The sequence below is a fragment of the Bombus huntii genome, chromosome 9 (genome assembly GCF_024542735.1).
Source record: "Bombus huntii isolate Logan2020A chromosome 9, iyBomHunt1.1, whole genome shotgun sequence".
Classification (NCBI taxonomy): Eukaryota; Metazoa; Arthropoda; class Insecta; order Hymenoptera; family Apidae; genus Bombus; species Bombus huntii.
Genome location: NC_066246.1, coordinates 10,132,238 through 10,152,895, shown reverse-complemented (window position 1 = coordinate 10,152,895; position 20,658 = coordinate 10,132,238). Strand labels below are relative to the sequence as shown.

The following is a 20,658-nucleotide window of genomic DNA, read 5'->3' as shown; positions in this document are numbered from 1 at the left end:
GACATGTAAATGAAGGACGTGATCTCAGAAATTATTTATAAATTAATATTAAGTATTTCATTAGCTGCATGAATTAATAATAATCTTGAGCAAAGAAAAAAATAATCTGGCACATATGACGACCGGCAACAATTTATTATAATTAAGGACAATGAATTCATTGGAGAGAAGGTAATGGAGAGCAGTTTAAAAAGCAAATTGCAGTTTAATTAGTTAATAGTAAGTCCTTGAGCATACTCGATCTTTTCGTTATAAATTGAAACCTCTGTATAATCGATTAACCTACTTTCGACGAATTAACGATTTTTATCGATTTCAATGTCAGTCATTCGATACACACGGATAGAAACACAAGAATTCATGTAGAGGAAGACAACAAGGATCTAAATGAAGGTGTAGTATGAAATACAAACAAGTACAATTATTTTAATAAATCTGTTGTATTATCACCATAATATAATACAATTACTGCCACAGCGAACAGTCAGTAGAATAACGTGTGGTAACACGTATCCACGCTGTTAAATTATCACCTAGGTTTACAATGAAAAATTAAAAAGAGAGAACGGAAATAAAAAGGACAAAAGTTAATTATACTTAAATAAAGAAAACAGTCTTTCAAGGTAGAGATGTAATAACTGCGATATGAGATACGATTAGTTATTTCCTTATACGCGCACAAAATGATCAACTTATCCTAAATTGCGCTATGTGATAAAGGAATACTGATACCTAAGCATAATTTGCGAAAATGCCCCGAAACGTGATAACACGTTCGAAAGTAATTCTGGTGTCTCGATTACGAGACAATCGTATTTTATAAATGTTATATCATTCGTTAAATGCAAACGTTTACCAAATCTACATGTAATGGTAAAGCAACGTTTCTTTTCACGTGATGACAGTTTCGTTCGTAAAACCGCCGACCGATATGATTCATTATTTGTACCTAACGAATTAGGAGGTGTTTTCCTTCCACATTTTAATTGCTCGATTATATTCCGAGTACGTGTGCGAAATGCGTTCTGAGTATGATTTATGTCATTTAAACGATGATACTTGATGACCTGATTACAAAATCTCCCCGCATAACTTTGTCTTTCCTAATCGAATTCCTCAACGAACAATTACAGGCCGGTATTACATGTTAAAAACTTGAAATCATGACGGCCATTACGATTCAATTGACATTAAATATTTAACAGTACCATTAATCATCTTTTGATACATCGGATTTATACGTGTATCCGATATATATATATACCACGTAAGGTTAAAATCTACCCGAGACTTAACTTAGTTATTAGTCGATAACTCTGTTATCTCTTAAACTCTCAATGGTTGGCAAGGTATTCAGAAACGTTTCTTTCAAATTTTATCGCAGATTGTGCTTTGTTATAGTCGCAGATCATTAAAGTTCAACAACTCGAGCGTTAAATATATTTTATATTAAAATCTTATCTTAACACATTGTTGATCGGTTACAGGTTAACTTGTGCTTTTATGTATAAAGTAGAATTGTTCGATCTTGCATAAAATAGGCGGTGGTACGCGTTAATTTTTACGTAAAATAACTGGTCAACAATGTATTAACAGCTCATTAGGTAATATTGGCAAAGTCTTTCGACGTTGGAAATGAAATATATAATTACATTCTTAAGTTAACAACTTTTAAGTGAAAGCAATACCACGATATTAGCGAAAGAGCCATGGAAAATCTCGCATGCATAACGGTGTATTCAATTCAGCGATAAAACTTTCTCTGTGGTATTCCCTACGTTTCCATGACATCATCGTTTCTCGAATACCTCTTTACTCTCTACTCTATGACCATACAATTTCACGATGATTTTCAACAAATTCCTGGGAAGCGTGATTAAACGCCTTCGAAACGAAAGATGCGAGTAAGTGTGCACTTATCGGTACTGCACATAGCAACGATACAATATATGTAAGTATGTGAACCGATCCAAAGGTAGTCGTTATCGTATAATACACCATTAATAGATACGCAGTGGTATACGGTGGATCGTCCAACTTTTCTCGTTTCGCTTCATCCAAGGATCAATCGTATTACTTTGTATATAAATTAATCGCCCAGTGATCTAACGTTTTTCATAGGACAACTATACCATTATTCTCCTTGCTCCCTGCATTTCGTGCAGAGGAGAAACATTATTCAACGACCCATGCTCTCGATTACTCTGTGAAGCTTCAGTGTTCGAAGTATTCACACTGTTCAGCCACGTTGGCCTCAATACCTAATTAACCGAAGTTGATCCGGCTACCGTCTATTCTTCAAATCTCCTCGGTCGTTTTCCGATTCGCGTTTCGTGCCGATCCGCGCGGCACAAGATGTTTAGTTCCAGAAAATCCTTTAATCCGCTGGATAGAAACGTAAAATCGCACGACCTTGAATCTCAGAGTGACACAGCTTGCGGACCACGTCGAGAACCTCTTCTGCAGGATAAACGGTATGTGGCGGGGGCTCGATTTCACCAGAAGCCACCAGCTCGACCAACTCGCGAAGTTGCTCCAGAGTACCAGCCTCCACTGATTTGATACTCTGTTGCCATTCCTCCGCGCGTCTGCTGAATTTTGGTAGCAATCGATCGGCCACTTCTTTGATCACGAACACCACGCCTCCTTTGCTCAGGCACTGCATACTGCGATGTAGACTGCGCGAGGTTGTACCGAAATCGATCACCACATCCACGTGACCTTGACAGGCATCCATCGTGCGCTCGATCAGCTGTTTCTCGTACAGATCCTCACTCCATTGTACCACGTTCACGCTGTAGTGAGAAAGGAAACTGTTGGTGAATAAATCGAATGGACTTCGGGTAGGATGCAGATGGACTCGGTTATTTAGCTATCTACTCTAATTTCTTGCACCATATGTATAGGAGATCGAATGGAAATTAAAACGATGTTTCGATAAAAGGGTAGAAAGATTTAGGCGATCAAGGTATTGTCTGAACCAAATCGGATTTATTTGGATTTAATGAAAATATGTTTTATTGAAATATGTTTCGATAAGGGAAATTATTTAGTTGTAAGATCGAGGTGTTGGGATAGAGTTTGAATTTTTAAATTGTTACACTGATTTGTCAATTCATTAACAACCAATGTTCAGTGTAATGCAATATTCCGTTTGTAATATCTTCGATCAACTTATATGTTATTGAATTTTGGTTTGTAATATTTTGTTACGAAAGTTATTAAGGGAATTCTTTCCATCGCTGTTTCCAGAGATCTAGGTTTTATAATTTTACGAAATTTTATAAATAGTATAAGCTATCTTCTTTTTAATGGAAGTTATTTTTATATCTCTGATTTATATATATCTAGCGAGTAGACTGTGGATGTTCATGTAAATTGATGTTTTTCTGAATACGATTAAAAGAATGGAACCTAAACGGAAACTTGCTTTATCCTCTGAATGTTGCAATGAGCACTGTACTTCGGATATCTTGAACATTTTTTCACATATAAGGCTCACTAATAGTATGCTACTGAGCTTTCGTGAAGTATCCATTATTGTAATACATCTCTCTTGTATTTACAATATATAAATTACTTTATTCAAGTTTCCCAATAATGTTGCGTTTATGCACTACTTCACTGCTTGGTCCTCAATAAATTAATTTCGATATCTAAGTCATGTTCCTTATTCCTAAACGTGATACTGGATAACAGACAATACTACATATCAAACAATACTACTTCTACCAATCTAAACCAACTACTTACTGACAAGTGCTCAAACAGTTACCTTTAAATCACCAACAATCATTTCATCGAAAATGTCCTTATCGACACGATTTCACCGATACCTAGTTTGCCGACAATTTTTATTTACCCACACATCAATGCGCTAATACCTTTAATAATTAATATCACCGATATAGATTAAAATAATAACTTTAATCTATTTCCCCGTTTGTCTATTTATATATAATAAGATAGCATTTTTCTGTTTCTCTTAATTGTAATTATTATTTGGAAATATTCACGCGGACATGTAACATGCTGATAACTAACTAAGTAGATAACTGTAAGTCATAGTGAGTTTCATCATTTTCCCTTTTTTCTTTACCTTTTTATGTATGGAAATGAACGTGTAGATAAATATGTAGATGAATAGAATTGTCAACGATGACACATCACGGTAGGTATAATATAATAATTGCCGGCAAAAAAGAACGAGGGAGACATCGATCGCCAGTAATTTAAAGGTAATCGACTGCTGAAAGCTGTACATGCAAATGAAAGACGACAGAGTGCAGTGATTATCAGAAATTGGAATACATACATACATATAGACAACGACATGTTTTGATCTCTTTTTCAATTCTTTTTATCGGTTTATATAATATTCAAATCGGATGACTCATCGCGTATATAAAAGTATGCGGAAGAGATCCGAGATACGAATTTATGTAATAGCAATCACGGAAAAGATAGATAGAATCGAGCAGAACGTCGATGTATCTAAATGACTTTATCATTGGTGTCGACACGATCAATTAGCTCGAATAACAAAAACAAAACGGCTTTACTAATCGACCAAACACTGCCAGCTGCCTAGTTCAAAGATCAACGACGAACAATGCTCGGTTTAATACGCGTCGTTCATCTAGCAACCAATTAAAGGCGAGTCTAGCTTCAAGAGAAGGTCAATTCCCATGGTGAATCGTTAAAAAATTTATATGTGATATCACATGATTATTTGTTATCATGTGATATAAGTTTCTCAATAGATACGTTAATGCTCAAGTGTATCCAGATAAGCATTTGTTTATATTTGATAAGATGCAATTTAATTACGGAATTCTAGATAAAAAGAGAAATACTTGAGTCTTTAATGACGCATACGAATTGGATTTTCAACTGTTAGTCAACAAATACGAAACGGTAGGAAACCCTCGTTCCAACTTAATGAAAATACTTGATTTTTTCGAGAATCTTTTACCTCTAATCTATTTGAATTAAAATTCATTAGTTTATCGAAAGTACTTTATCTTCAGTTTTTCCAGGCTATGAGCTTGACGAAACATTACTACTGTCACTGAGTTCCCAGAGAAACGTAATGTCCAAGGTCAGATGACAGGTCAAAATGTCGAGAATTCATTGTTCGGGAGCTAACAACACCAAGAATATCATTTCTCTCGAAGGATCTCGCTTCTTCGTCGCAAAGAAAACATATTGGCAATAAGAGACGTATTCGCAGTAAAAGACGTATTTGCAATAAGACACGTATTTACAACAAGAAACATATTTACAGTTCCTATCGTCTACCATCTAACATCAACAAGGTCGTCCTATCCGACGCTCAAAACAACTCACCGTTGGAATTCCTGAGCCATAGTCAGTCCATCGTCTTTCAGCGAAGCGATTGTAATGGTAACCCTATCCTTCATGTTGCTGAAGTGATACGCCGCGATTCTCAGAGCCCAAAGTGCCAGACCGCCAGTGCCAACAATTAGAATCTTGCAAACGCTCTTCTCGCCTCTCTGCTTCAGCACCGCTTGAACGTGTTCATGAGCAGCAAAAACGGTGTTCATGGCTAATAGAGCACCAGCTGGTAACATGGCCGCTACGCTGAGGCTGACGTTATCTGGTATCTTTATAAGATACTTCAGATCGTGAACGACCAGGTATTCGACGTATCCATTTGGAATTCCCTCGTAAGGATAAAGAATCACTCGATCTCCAACCGTGTAGCCGCAGTCCTCGGGAACATTCGCTCCAAGGGACTCGATCACTCCTGCTACCTCGTATCCAGGGAACAGAGCTGCGTCACGGACTCCGTGATGAGGCAACGATGCTGGGAAGTCACCCTCCAAAGAAACATCTGTCGCTAAACTGCTTCCACTGGAGACAGAGGTCAGGCTGGATAGGCTTGGCGAACGACGAGGATGGTAGCAAGCACCTGCACACATCACCCGGATCCGGGCTCCGTGCGCTGGAACATCGGGAACAGGAACGTCGAAACTGAACACCCATTCGCGACCCGTCACGCTCGGGCTGTCGATGGACACCTGCCTGCATAGTTTGTTCATCTTCTTCTCCCTGCAAAGAGACACCAATGAATAGGCTGAAGGGTACTTTGAATAGAAGTAAATTAGGTATATTTCGTTCTGCGCTTTTTATTTTACCCACTAAATGTTATTACGTGGATATTATATTTTTTCGTTTCTAATTTTCGTACAGCGAATATTACGCGCATTGTATGTATTTTTGCAGAATTAAAATTTTATGTATGAACATCCGCAGTCTGGATACAAAGTATCGGGAGTAAAAACGGAGAAAATTATTTTTGGGATGTTTCTCAGTGTCAAGCTTATATATACACATATATAACGCAAGCTATGTCAACACTGATACGTTCTTTGAGTCATTTTCGATTCAGTCGAAAAGGAAAGAATTCTCGCTTATATGCGCGATTCTTCGTTTCAAGTTTATACTAAGATCTTTTCTAAAACGTCGAAGAACTCGTCCATTTCACGAAAATAAAATTGAAGTACGACGATTTGAAGAGCGAAATTGTATCCGCCGTACGAAAAGATATGATACTGTTATATTTTATAAAAGTCTACGAGCGAGAAAATAAATTGATTACGTTAATGTCAATTATATTAAACAGCGAAAATTTCCAGACAAGGCCAACAAATTACAAGCGACGTATCGGAAATTTTGAAGCAGCCGCAACCGCAAGCGGAAACACGCCGTTAGCCCCAGTTTCTACACGTCAGCTGTTGCCTCTTACACAAGACTCCACCAAGGTACGTATACGACTATATCATATATCAAGATAATCGAGGCAATTTCACACTTGCGCTGGCCTCAACTCTCTTTCAATAAACGTAATTCACTAAACGAGATTAAAACACATGCATACCCGTTACAAGGTGAGAAGGGCTTGTGTGTGATCGGTGCCACTGACTCCAATTCGACGGGCATTCTGTATCAGGCTTTTCTTACTTCTATTTCACAGTGCTCGACTATTATCAACAACTCCCCTCTAAATCTATTCTCGAAAAATTTCAGTCTCCTTCAAGAGGATGGAATCTCGTCAACGAATCTCGCGACTCGATTCTTCGAATTCACAATAAGATCAAACGCTCGTGGAATTATCTCACTTTCGAATATATTAAGCTGAAACTTGGTTGAAGGCAAACGAACGATTGAAAGGGAACGACTTAGAGTTACGAAGAAAATAAAAACTTTGGTAAAAACAGAGTACGTTGCTCTGTGAACGCGTAAAACGTACTAGTGGAGCGCGCTCACGCTCCTTCACTTTTATACCCGGACGGGCTTTCTCGTTCAAGCTGCGTTAGTCATGGTAGGCAGAAAAGGAGTCATGGTAGGGATCCGAAGAAACGGAACGTAAGCAGGTACGAGCATTCGCGTACCACGTGCAACCTCTGTTTTTCTCCTATATCGACGCCCTCACGTTCGTCCAGTGCTTCGTGATAGACGCATGAATGAGGCGGAGATAGCTCGTGTTTTTATTTCGATGACGACTGCCATCGATTTAACTCTTCGAACACGTATTTCGAGACTCCGTGCTGCAAATTCTATGATCTTCGTTGGGGTGTTGTTCGTGGAATATGTTTCCGAACAATAGAAGTACATAAAAGCAATAGAAGAGGTGTAATTATACGTTTCTCGATAATAGTTCACGTATTATCGATATTACGTTTTATCGTGAATCGATCGCGATGTATTCGAAAATTATTTGAGAAAAACGCGATGAGATCATTCTTTTTCGTCGATTCGCTGATTGTTATCTTATTTACGAGTAAAATGAAATATTTCAACTCCTTGTACTTATTCTACTGGGTTATTCCTGTGCAGCTAGAACGACCTTGATGATGTGAGAATCAAGAGAATCTTGTATCTTCTTCACCGATAACAAATAAGAGAGAAAAAAAAAGCTATCGTATAAATAAATTTGTGAACATATATAGCCTTTTGACGATGTAACAAAATAAGAATGAATACTTCTTTATAATAAAAAAAATTATTTCTCTATCAGCAATATTTCTTGCGTTTTTGGTATCGGATATAAGAGATACACAAGAAGTATTAATAATTACCTTGCAATGTTACCCAGCGTTACAACAACAGATATCTTTGACTAATATGAGAATTTGCATGATTACATCTAATCGTCGTCTATGGAAAGAAACGTGAAATTAAAACTCAGAGGGGAAACAGTAGTCTTTGTATCTAAAGGTGTGCAGGTGAGAATTTGCTTGATTATAATTATATCTTGTTAGAGAATTTGCAAAAATATTGCCTTATCCTCGACGTGTTAACAACGATGGAAATCTTCATCTGATATTGGAAATTTCTTGAAATCACATAGAAGTAATTCGGAGAATGTAAAGTATATATCGCGTGTTATTCATCGCTAAGATAAGGTAATCTTTCTATAACGATCACGAGAAACCGTCTGACATCTCGTATTTTCGTATAACGAATAGATATTGGATATATAGACAACGCGATATCAATGAATATGGGAACGCAACATGTTCTGAGACAATAAAAATACTGATATACGTTATTAATTATTCAGATGTGTGAAAGTTATATATAGTCGATATTTAATAAACATTATCTTATCGGCAGAATGTTCTATTCCTAAAGCGTAACTTTGTTGAACGAGTAATCAATATTCTTCGAAATGTGGTTATTTCTATGTCTTTACTTGTTTCAAAGTCGATAAGTAAATTTAACGAATATCGCGCTGAACGAAGCGATCAAAAAATTACCTTTAGTAACGTAATTAATATCTTTGAAGTCTTTTTATTGCAAAAAAAGGGAGAAATTTCTTTCATATTTAACGTTTAGTTTAAGTATCTAAAGATACTTTCTATATCAATAGCCAGATTCTATATTTAATATAAATACTTTCAATATTGAATTGGCTAATCGTTTCAAGTAGCGTAAAGGAACGATGAAAATGCAATAAGTTATATATAAAAGACTATAATTAATGTAGTACGATAATAAATTGATATTAAAATTGTTAATATTGTTAAAATTGTTAAAATGATAGTAAAATTCAATGTTGACTGAACGATTGTTAAAAACGAAAAATTAAAAACTCGTGATTTTTACAAAATTGTTTAAAAAAAAAAGCTAAAGACTAATTTGGAATTTGAATATCTTGGAATAGACTCTGAACAGGGTAATTGATTCTTTTCTCAAACGACGTAGAAGATTGTAAAAACGATCGATAAACTTCGAAATTTTCCCGAATCTTTCAGTACATTTAACTACTTGGATTCTCTTAAATGTTTGATTTAACCTTCCTGATCACTAGTGTTCTCCAGTGCGATAAAATAAAATAACGATGATCGATTATTAATTTGATGTATCATATGGCACTCATGTGACACATCATATGGCATATCATATGGTTGTGCTTATAAAGAATGACATTGTTTTGTTTTGACTCAAATAATACGCATATGTATGTAGCCATGTGTTTATTATTGATCAAGTGGTGACATGGATCTTATCAACTTCGCGATGACCCTTCGATGCTGTCCAATTTTCATCGTACGTCATACGAATCCGCATGCAAATAATCGCTGAATAATTTCAGACAAGATTCACCTTGAGACGAAATTAATTTTTCCCCTAAGAAATCGTCGCCAATTGTTCCAAATACTTCACGATGTGCTGTATCGTGCTTTAAATTGCACAAATTTATTTCGCCAGCAACGATGCTGATAACGACCGATTTACAATATTTAAATAAAACCAAGTATCACGTGTTGTACACGTGAACGTAAATGGAAATGGAAAAGAAGAGTCCTTCAGCGGCAAATAAAAAGCACACTCGATTGTGAAATATAATAAAAATGCAGATAAAATAGGAAAAGATTGTGAGTTATGTGTAGGAGGAATCGTGTTGGCCCTCATACTAGTTTCAGACGAAATATCATAATAGCCAGCGTTCAGTTATCGTCAAGAAATTATCAAAATCTGGGTTAAACATTCGTTTACGAGAATAATTTCCCGAGTTTTTCAGTAGGAGCTAAAATAAACGTTGCCTCTGAAATTCGTTTCCTCTGTTTTTCAGTTTCTATAATTCATTATCAAGTGATTTATTCGATAAACCACGAGCATCTTTTTGTAATACTTGCATCGTGGTACGTTTATAATTGCTTGACTCATAAGCGATCGTCAGCAACAAACAAGAACTTGGGGCAAGTAGAATAAACGAGGAAAGGACAGCCCTAACGTTAGATCTAGTATTACTTGATCCTTAACTCGTTAAGAACAGAACCAAGCAGTGAAATAACACGTGAAAAATATGTAAATGCGATATTATTGCATAGTAACAAACTTGGGAGTCTGGAAATCTGAAGATCTGAAAGACTGAAACTTGAAAAATTTGAAGGTGAAACACTGCGTTTTAAACTATTATTTGGCCTTGTTAGAAAATACTTACATTGTAATAAACACGATAGCAAAGATATTAAAAGGTATAAAAAAAAATAAATTACGGTGTTGTCAACAATCGTGATTGAAGAAGGTCATAGAAAATAAAAAAAAAAAAAAGAAAACTATGATCTTCTTTATCACGATTGTTGACAACAACGTAATTGTGAGAAGGTTAATTAACGAGGTCAATTAAAAGGAGTTCACCATTTTAATAGAGAGAATAACGCAACGCAGTTGCAATCTTTTTCAACGCATTGTTTGACTAAGTCAATTCGATGATAATGACGTACGATAACGTCAACGCCTACATTTCCTCCGTTACCTAATTAATTCTATCTATTAGCATTAATACATTGAGTTTTTGCCATTATATCTGACTGGCATCGTTATTATCGTAGGTGCGAAATTTGCAGTCACATCAAACACGCGGAAACAGACCGAGACAGACAGTTTGTCTAGATCCCGGAAATGCTTACTTCATGCTGTACTGAAATAGCATGAAACACGATAAGAAGACAATGTAGATACTTAAGAATTATTTTAGGTTTGTCCTAGAACCGTCTTTGATTGTTTCGCATAACGAACAAAGTTCTCATAGCGAATAGGAGCAGGACTCATGATAACAATACCAATGAGAGTAACATATATTTATTTCTTACTTTACGATTCTCCAAATATTTTAAAAATAATTTTTTAAATGGTGCTTTAAATTATTTTTTAGCAATCCTTTAATCGTTAACAGACTATAATAGAGAAAATTCCAGTCCACGCAAATTTTGTTTTAGTAGTATCATCCTGTAATAATATCGTCGCAATGTTACGTAATAACCAGTGCAAGTAATAGTTTTGCCACATTTCATCCACTCATCGAATAATAGCGAGAATAATTGAGAAATAATTGAACTGCATTTGTTTGACTTTGTTCTGTAAAATAAATCTTTTCCTCTTTTAAATATTTCCAAGTGATTTTTCTAAACTCATCATCTTGTAAGCAATTATTTCACTAATATTTCTAAGACGGATTTCTAAAGAAAGGAAACCTAGACGAAACTGAATTGTTTTCACACAGAGCTAAGAAACAGCAGCAAAATACAATTAGCTGCAATTACGATACTAACCTTGGCTTCGAGGAGGAGCATAGTGCCTCATGCAGCTTGCATTGTGTAAGAACGTGTTTGTCATTCGCAATAGGTAAAAAGATACTGTTATTCGTGCTTTATACCATATTTTGATCGCACATCAATCGATTATCTCTTTGTTATCAAAAATACGATTTATTATTTTATTTTTAAGAAAACTACTTTGTCAATGCCTTCGTTATACTGAAGTCGATTATTATATTGTTGACCAACGCGTTTTATCTCGTACAAACAGTAGCTGTTTGACGCTTTTTTATTGCACGATATGTATTTTACAAACTGTTTATATAATAATCTTATACAATAAAACAGCTCAATCATTCGAATAAATGGTATTAGAGAATATCTCGCTAATACGTTCCCTTGGTACAGAACAGAATCGATCAATTTTCACACAAAGTCACCCAAGCTAACTTTCACCAAGCTTTTGTATGTGTTTTAATAATTTTCAGATTATTCCACTCTTTATCTGATGTTTTAATCAATTAATAAGTTGCCACAATATTGAGTCAACGTGCATCCAAATATTAATCACGTTAATTCCGACAAGTGAACGAATGTCTAACGACACTTTAATGTATTTCTTTTTTCTTCAAATGACCAAATAATATTAATGATGTCACTGATATATTAGTAAATTAAACGCTTGAAATCAAAAGACATCATAATTAAGAAAGAATTAAGCTTCAAAATAGATACATTTTTAATTCGTTTTACGACCACAATATTCTGTCACACAGATACTTTGTTGATGCTCAGGATAGTTTCGACCGATGATACATAATATCAAATTATTATCGTTTCTTTACGACGAAAGAACATACCAGAAATAAAATATGCCACACGAGCAACTACGATCTAATAGCATCACAATAACAGTCGTTCAAAGTACATAAAATCATGCTCGTCTATGGTTCATCATCACGATTAACGATACTTGAATTATTTCTGGAAAAGGTTCTGCAGAGTATCCTCTGCAACAATTACATTTTAAACGTAAATATTGTGTGTTATCTCATTTAACCAGGTGTTATACCATTACTCGATCAGCTCAATAGAAGACATTGATCATCATTATTCCAAGGATTTATGTATCAAAGAAATCTAGATTGAATTGAAAAGATTGTTTTGTAAGTTATTGTGATGCAGATGAGTTCACCACAACGAAAAACGGAAAATCGAACGAAAAAATGATAAAGATTATTGTAATATTCTCAAATATCTTTTTCATGGTTTTATATTTATTTGAACAGAGAAAAAAAAACGTTTAATTCTGGAGAAAAGCTATTATTAAAGAAATTCGCGTTAATGCTATCACGGATAAAATTTCAACGCAGAGTATATTTTTGTTATTTGAAAAATCAATAAAGCTAAACGAACGCGATTTTTATTATCGTTATATTTAATATTCGCTAAAAATAAAATAAAAAAGAAAGTAAAATATTATTTATAATGGTTAAAAATAACATTGTGGTGGTATTATTATAAGTGGATAATATTACAACAAAAATGGAGAGAAATTTCACCTTCCTTAAGAATATCTTCAGCATAAAATTGAAACAAGAAATTACATATAGCAATAACAATTGTTTCATATTTTCCTCAGATGTAAATAATTTTCTAGCGATAGGAAGATACGATTTAGTGGAAAATCACTCTAAGAATGCAGAAGGATCAAATAACAATAAACACTTTTTAGAAAATTATTATCTTGCACTAAAATGACTATTAGTTATACAAATACGTATACCGACGCAATTTATGCGCTGTGAATGAACCAACAAGCAGCTGATCTCATCCTGTATTTCCAAAAGACAAAGAGACTCTCGCGATGCGTTCAGTGCTACTTGAAGACAAAGAAACTTCACAGTACGATTTAGCATTACGCAATAATAACAATAATATCTCAAAAATACTTATACTCCACAATTATCTAAAAATATCTCTGTTTGTTTCTATGTCCACCGCCATATCTTAGACCACTTTACTTGTCTATTTCACAGTTCTCCTTTTCCTTTACCTATCCTTATCGTTTGAAAACATGTTTACGATGTCAGTATTTAGAGATTTTATGATTTGACAAAAATCTTCTATTTTCAAGCGCAATCTAAAGATTTCTCACGTATATCTATCAATTAGACAGTTTCTTGTTAAAAATCAAGTGTAAGTCATTCTATCACGCAATCATCTTTATTATTGAAAACTTTATCACATGATACTGAGTGCTATGAAGAGAACAGTGAATCATAAGCTTAAAAAACTAGTATTTCACGATAAATTCCGCTATTTCCAGATGAATGCATCACGCGTATTTTCTCCAGAACAACAATTTCTAGGTACTCTTTATTAGAATAGTGTTTATTTTTTCGTAAAATTATTTTTATTTGTGCACCCAATAATTTCTCATCACAGTTAATGTATATTTTGTGCTCTGGAACATTGTAAATATTGTTAAATGGACGCAAAGAAACACGCAGTTGGCTTTCTAAATTTGCACACGATATTCTTATGCCTTCGTGATACACATACATAAATCAATCGCGCGAAAAAAAAAAAGAAAAGAAATCGTTACACCTAACGCCTACTACTATCAAGAGATACTTTCCTACTAAGAATCGATCGTACATTTTACCAAAGGAACAAAAAAAATACTTTTTTTTCAGCAAAATTTCGTCACCACATTACGATATGAAATTACGATATTTCCAAGCACGAATTGAGTCGCAAAATGTACGCATGTAATCCGAATCCTTTAAATTTTATACCAGACGACCGTTTAGAAAATTTCCAGACTACACAACCGTGCACCTTCTCGAACTTTTATTTTCGCGTGAATCCCACCGATGAAAAAATTGGATCATCGAATGTTTCTCACTAGTTCTGTACGTGTAAACAACGAGTTACGAGAATGTTTACAAAAATCGATCTTTAGAATGATTACAGGAATCGCATGCCATCACGATTCTATTACCACGCGAAAATCTTCCACTGAAGAGAAGGAGAGCAGTACCTTTACTCGTAAGAGTGACACGAATCGACAACATATATATGGTACCTAAATCTTGAATTTAACCTCTATTTTCAAGCAGCATCTTTGTCTTTCCAAAATTTTTAACTTCTATGTAGAAGATATCGTGTTTAAGTTAAAAGGAAAGGCCTAAATCTCGTGTCATGAGACAAACAAGTAAGAGGAAATAAATAGAGAGGAATCTGTGTAAATATTTACACACATATGGATTTATATTTCTTAATCGTTAATACAAAAATTCTACGTTCCGAGTGCACAATAGTTTACCGATTACAACAGACCTCCGTTTATATTGACTGTATTTATTTGAACCAAACTTTAGTTATTACCTGATTAAATGAATTCCGTGACGGTTAGATGCATTTATCTGAACATGAATTCCTATTTCATAAATCAAAAAATCATAGGTGATGAGAAAAATCATACTGTATGTATTGTATATACACCAATTATATAAGTTATTTGTTTCTCGACAAATTCATATAAACAGAAATCTATCGCAATAATATTAATGAATTGACAAATAACAAGTTCACGAGTTTACAATTTTATATTAAATAATCGGATAACTTGTAATTTACAAAATTTACTTCAATAATTTCATTTGCTTTATCATCAAGCTCAATATAAGAGAATCTAATGACTTGTTACTGGCAAAATTTCACTATTTTAGAATACATATTAGTTCAATTGTGCAAGAAAGTTCTGATTGATCTCACTTTTCCAAGCCCTTTGAAAGACAAAAATGAAAACGAGGATTTTACCATGAACCGATGTACATAAATAGCGTAGTGCGCGTGGTGTGAGACTGCATCAGTGGGATACGGGGAAGGGGAACTCGGTCGATGCCGTGGAACCGTGGCACGTTGGAATCACGTGCACATCAGCAAGCATCCGCGTGCTCAGCCGAGCCACTCCGCTCGACACGCTCTCACCTTCCCGAGTACAATGCCCGTGGTGTTTCGGATCATGTTTACTCCCCCAAATAAGCGACTGCGTCCGTTAGAAAATTTTATCGGTTGCGTCGCGAATATCCGAACTTTTACCAGCATTACGAGAATTTTTGGAAAAATTACTATGTATATATAAGCCGCTTATTTGCCAAATTGGTTCACGCCATAAAACAAAGAATAGAGGATATTGATGAAATTATGTAAGATACTAAATTTTACTAATTTTATAAGGCACTTAACTTAAAAATTATTAAAATGTTCCGGAAAGGAAGTTGACAACTTTGACCAATGGATGGCTTATATCAATATTTGTGTACAATATATACTTTGGGCTTTCTTATCTTGTCAATAAACAAACAAACTCATTCAAACAAAAATATGGACACGTCAAAGGAAGATTAAAGAATTGTACATCATCGGTGTGAGGCAAGCCATCGGTAACGCTGGTACATGTATACGTATAAGTAATATAAGATAGATATTTTTGGACGTTTTAAAAGCAGTTATGACTGATGAGGTTCAAGCATGGATGGAAGGGAGAGTGTTTTGATGATAGGGCTCCGGTAATACTACTGGAGTGACGCAAAAGCCTTGTTTTTATTCTTGTTCCTTAAAGGGGTTTGAATAATATGATCGATGAGAACGTGGAATTTTTAGATTAATAATTGAAGGGTATGAGTTCGTATGTAAATACTTCTATTAAGATGGATGACTTTTAATTACACTATCTAATAACCTATTATCAATTTGAGCCTTTATTACAGTTAATAGCCATTTAAGCCAGCTGCGTTGTTTCGGTCTTAGATTTTGTTGAAGAGTTTCTTAAAAAATTATTACGTGAAAAATTCATGGGCGTAGCAGGGTTAATAAAAGTACCTATTATGTAATATAAAACATTCAATCATGAGAGAGTACAGCTACTAGGCCTTATTTTGTATACATATACATGATATAATTATAGCGGAGCTAAGTTTGTTGAATATTCTTTGAGGGTCACGTTATTATAATTCGTTTCATCAAGGATTACCTCGTTGCGTAACGCTACGCACCTGGACAATATGCGGCTCTAACTTTATAGCAGGATATCTCGAAACATTATGGAGCAGTACAAACTTTATTAAACAGAAGCTTAATTCATATACGGTATTATATACAGTAACGAATAAAACCACATTTTTCTGCAAAATCTTGTATAAATATGTAAAATATAGCCTTCGAACCTATAGCTTACATATGCATGTTTAAATCATAATTCATTATTAGTAAACAGTTCAATAATAAAGTTTAATAATAAATTATAAATAGTACACAATGACTTATTTTACTGAAACGTAAAATTTTAATCACTGTAAAATTGATACATGAACTGATTGTAGGACTCTGATTCCTTTACAAACCTAACCTAAATTGATGTAAAACTAACAATGTATACTAAAAGCGACATAAAAACCGTTATAGGAATCGAAATAGAAACTTTGATTATGATATTTACTCTAAATAAACATTCTGCATAAACGTTTTAAGAAACAAAATCAATATCATAATAATTCTCAACTTTTCTTATATTTTACAAGAAAATCAAACAAAGTATCATGTTCATCATGCTGTTTTTAGTTCCCACCAAATTTTATAAAACAAACTATAGCTTGTACCGATACTTTTATTCATCACTGTACATATACATATAAAAATATTGATATACAAAATTTAACAAATCCATGGCTATCGATTAAGATAGAATTAAAATTATGTGTAATTGTTGTGTCTGCTTAAAAGTGAGACATCAACGCAGAGGAATAATAATTCTTGAGAAAAGACGTTTAAGAGGATTACATATTATATACAACTGGTTTGATGCATAGGCGATGCAGCATTAGCTGATGCAGCATTAGTAACATCCAAAACATTAGCTCAATGCAAGGAGAAATAAATTATGCGTTTGTCCTTGCATGCGTCCTCGAAACGTGATATTATTTTGTCTCGTATGACGTCGTTTCGCTGATAATTTGAGAATATCGTTCAAAAATCTTCATGAAAGGATGTCAACTGACAAAAAAGACAAACATTTCTCGTATTAAAACAAATTGGCAGTAATGAAAATGTAATTATTTATACGAATCTATCTGGAATATTTTAATTTAAAATAGGCAAACATTTTTATGGGTTACCTTTGATTTGCTTAAGTAGTAGCTTCCGTTAAATTTTTTGCGAAATATGATAAATATAATAGTACTGTTCCCGCATTTTAAAATTGATATAATCTTAAATTTTTGTTATCGATTCTAGTCCTTGAAACGATGACCGTGAAACAAATTATCAGAAACATTTCAGAGATAAAAATGGTATATATTGATGTGCAAACCGAAAAAGTTATCAAACAAAGGCTCAAGTCCTTTGCATTCACTAACATTTATAAGTTGACGACCAACCTTTTTAGTACGTGTTAGAAAGTTACAACCAGACCTCGAACCTCTCTGCTCATCAAAAAAAAAATTAGTGATCGTTAATGAATCGATTAAGGCAAAGGTATAGTAAATATACGTCCTAAGAAATGATCCATATAGTTTGCCCATTCATAGACTTCATTTATGATAATGCATCGTAAATATACATAACCTCTTTCTTAATTCTTGAAATTCTACTGTATATTTAAAAAAAGAAAATGAAAATTTCAATAAAATTCAGTTGCGTAGGTTATGGAATGTGTTCTTGCATTTAATCAACGATAATATTTTTAGCACGCCAGTGCATCTTTTATACGCGCTGAAACAAGCAGCCGATCTCCGAATTGATTACAGCGCAAGTTCGGCTTTTGTTTACACTTTCATAGGTCGATGAATGCGCCTGATTTTAAAATACCGCTATTTTGCGAATATAGCGTAGTTATTTGTGATATCACGCGTTTCGTGGTATCGCGGTATCTGTGCGAAGTGGTAACATAAATACGTATCGTGAACGATCAGTTGATAACGTGACACGTTTCTATGTTCCAATCAGCTGTTCAGGAAGCGTCATTCAGGGGCACGGAGTTGGCACGTTGTTGTCGATATCGGTTACGTGAAAACACCTACAATATCTGACGTAGAAGTCAGTGGTCGATATTAACTTCTTTTTCTGCTAATCTAGTTTTACTTCTCCATTGGAAAATTAATAGATTTTGTAAGCATAAAATCCAAAATTACATGTAAATTAGCGTAACTGAATAAGATACAGTAGCATAATAACAGTAATTTATGATTACTATATTACAGTATATTGTATCCTATCATATATAAAGCATTGTATCATACATTCTGATTATTAATCGCAAAAAAATTTGCAGGATGACTGATATTTTAAATTTTGCGAAATGTCAGCATATTCGAAGAATGCACTTACTATACGGCCAGGTCTAAAATACAGGATATATATTTCGTCAACAGAAATTCACATACGACAGTTTTTTTATCACCAACATTCATCTTTTCATTAACATTACAAGACAAATCAACTTTTTCAATATGTAAGCACTTGTGCTCCGTATAAGTGATACACATACACTAATTGTGAATACAGAAACACTCGATCATGGAATTGAGGAACTTTATATAATACCCGATGTCCTACCTAACACTTACGATCGACCACAGGGACATTAATTTTTCCATGAACTTAGCTGCAAATCCATAAGCAATTATTATGAAAGACAAATCAAGGTTGATTCCTCACCTTACAAATTAACCGTTTGATAATATCGTTGGTGTCAACTGCTTTCACGAAAACACGTAAAACGAACACGTAATGCTGACAGTCACACGCCAAGCCTTCGTTTTATTCTGATAGATTTACTGTGGAGGGCAGAATCGTATCCAGCGAGGGCGCTTCACGGGGAACCATCATCGCGCCGACTCCGAAAAGTCTGCAAATCCAACGTCGAACTACGACCTATGGAAGGGATGTCATCGATCGCACGTACACAAAGCCTATGGTCTGTAAGTATAGCAAACCCTTATTTTCTATTCTTTAGAACAGGACGAGTGATAAACTCTTATGAGTGGAAAACTCCGAACAAGCTTCGGATCAATGTATTCATGAATCTTATTATTTTTCAGAGTATATATATTGTTAGTTGTATTGGATATATTTTATTAAATACATCCGATTCGACATGCCTCCTGGTCCTTTTAGTTCAAGTATCACTTTATTAAACATTATGATATTCTTTCCAATAAGGTAATTATTGATAGAGATGATTGAATTGGAAATTTTTAAATATTTAATCATAGATGAGATATAATATGGGCCAACCATTGTATTTTTATATTACGTAATGATGTTAGTTATTATATATAAAAGAATCTTTTCGAAACATCAAATAATATTGACAAAATTTTGAATTATTTGGTATATGCATTACAATGTATAACACATGTACGCAAGATTTTTTAAGATCCACAAAAAATTTAAAGATTAGAATGAATTGCAGATTGCATAAATAGAATACGCAGACCTTAGGTCGATACTGTTTTGTAAAGAATAATTTTGAATAAAAGACATCAACTGTCAATTTTTGCCACGAATAGGTGATTACCATAAAAATACATATAAAGGATAGAGTACGCGAACCATATGTTACCGTGTAAATGGATATGATATGGCAATAGAAAAAGAATGCTGCATAGAAGTTCCTTGTGTCTTCGTCTAATCAGACATGCACACTGATATCGTTCGTTAATCGATATTACACTTCTATATTTACTGCATGAATGTGGATATTATACATAGATATTAGACAAGGATACAAAGGGCTTCTATACAGCGTTCTCTTTCTATTTTTATATCACTTTCCCAGCTCGATCACGCACTCTATCTTTATATCTCTATAGTGATTACACAAGAGATCCCACTGTACACTAATTTCAGCCGCCTTCTAGTATACAAATCTTATCTGTTGCTGTTAATTATAAATCTCATTGTAATAATATTCGATATTTATTAACAATTAAAATTATACGTATAAATCGTTAGAAATTCTATTTTATTTCGTTAAATTTAAGAATGTAAATATTGTAGACATTCATCTATCTAT

General features: G+C 34.1%; 1 protein-coding gene across 3 annotated transcripts; it reads right to left on the bottom strand.

Annotated features, from left to right (window-relative positions):
- Nucleotides 1–421: 421 nt before the first annotated feature.
- Nucleotides 422–19,445, bottom strand: LOC126869742 (quinone oxidoreductase). Of its 3 annotated transcripts, none has more exons than XM_050626661.1 (3): nucleotides 19,299–19,445; nucleotides 5,350–6,075; nucleotides 422–2,813 (listed from the first exon to the last, which is right to left on the bottom strand). In XM_050626661.1, exons 2-3 carry the CDS (start codon nucleotides 6,063–6,065, stop codon nucleotides 2,378–2,380), a joined length of 1,152 nt encoding a protein of 383 aa, XP_050482618.1. In that variant the 5' UTR covers nucleotides 6,066–6,075; nucleotides 19,299–19,445; the 3' UTR covers nucleotides 422–2,377. The 3 variants fall into 3 exon arrangements, with proteins under 3 accessions (XP_050482618.1, XP_050482616.1, XP_050482617.1); XM_050626659.1 differs by lacking the exon at nucleotides 19,299–19,445 and adding an exon at nucleotides 6,905–7,291; XM_050626660.1 differs by lacking the exon at nucleotides 19,299–19,445 and adding an exon at nucleotides 6,905–7,291 and having other exon boundaries at nucleotides 422–2,795.
- Between the last annotated feature and the right edge of the window lie 1,213 nt (nucleotides 19,446–20,658).

What these genes read in the sequence shown, in the direction of transcription:
- LOC126869742 (XM_050626659.1), bottom strand. Translation starts at nt 6,966, where the DNA reads ATGCCCGTCGAATTGGAGTCAGTGGCACCGATCACACACAAGCCCTTC. An exon ending in CCCTTCTCACCTTGTAACGG is followed by an intron (nt 6,076 to 6,904) that starts GTATGCATGTGT and finishes GTCTCTTTGCAG; the next exon opens with GGAGAAGAAGATGAACAAAC. An exon ending in ATGGCTCAGGAATTCCAACG is followed by an intron (nt 2,814 to 5,349) that starts GTGAGTTGTTTT and finishes ATTCACCAACAG; the next exon opens with TTTCCTTTCTCACTACAGCG.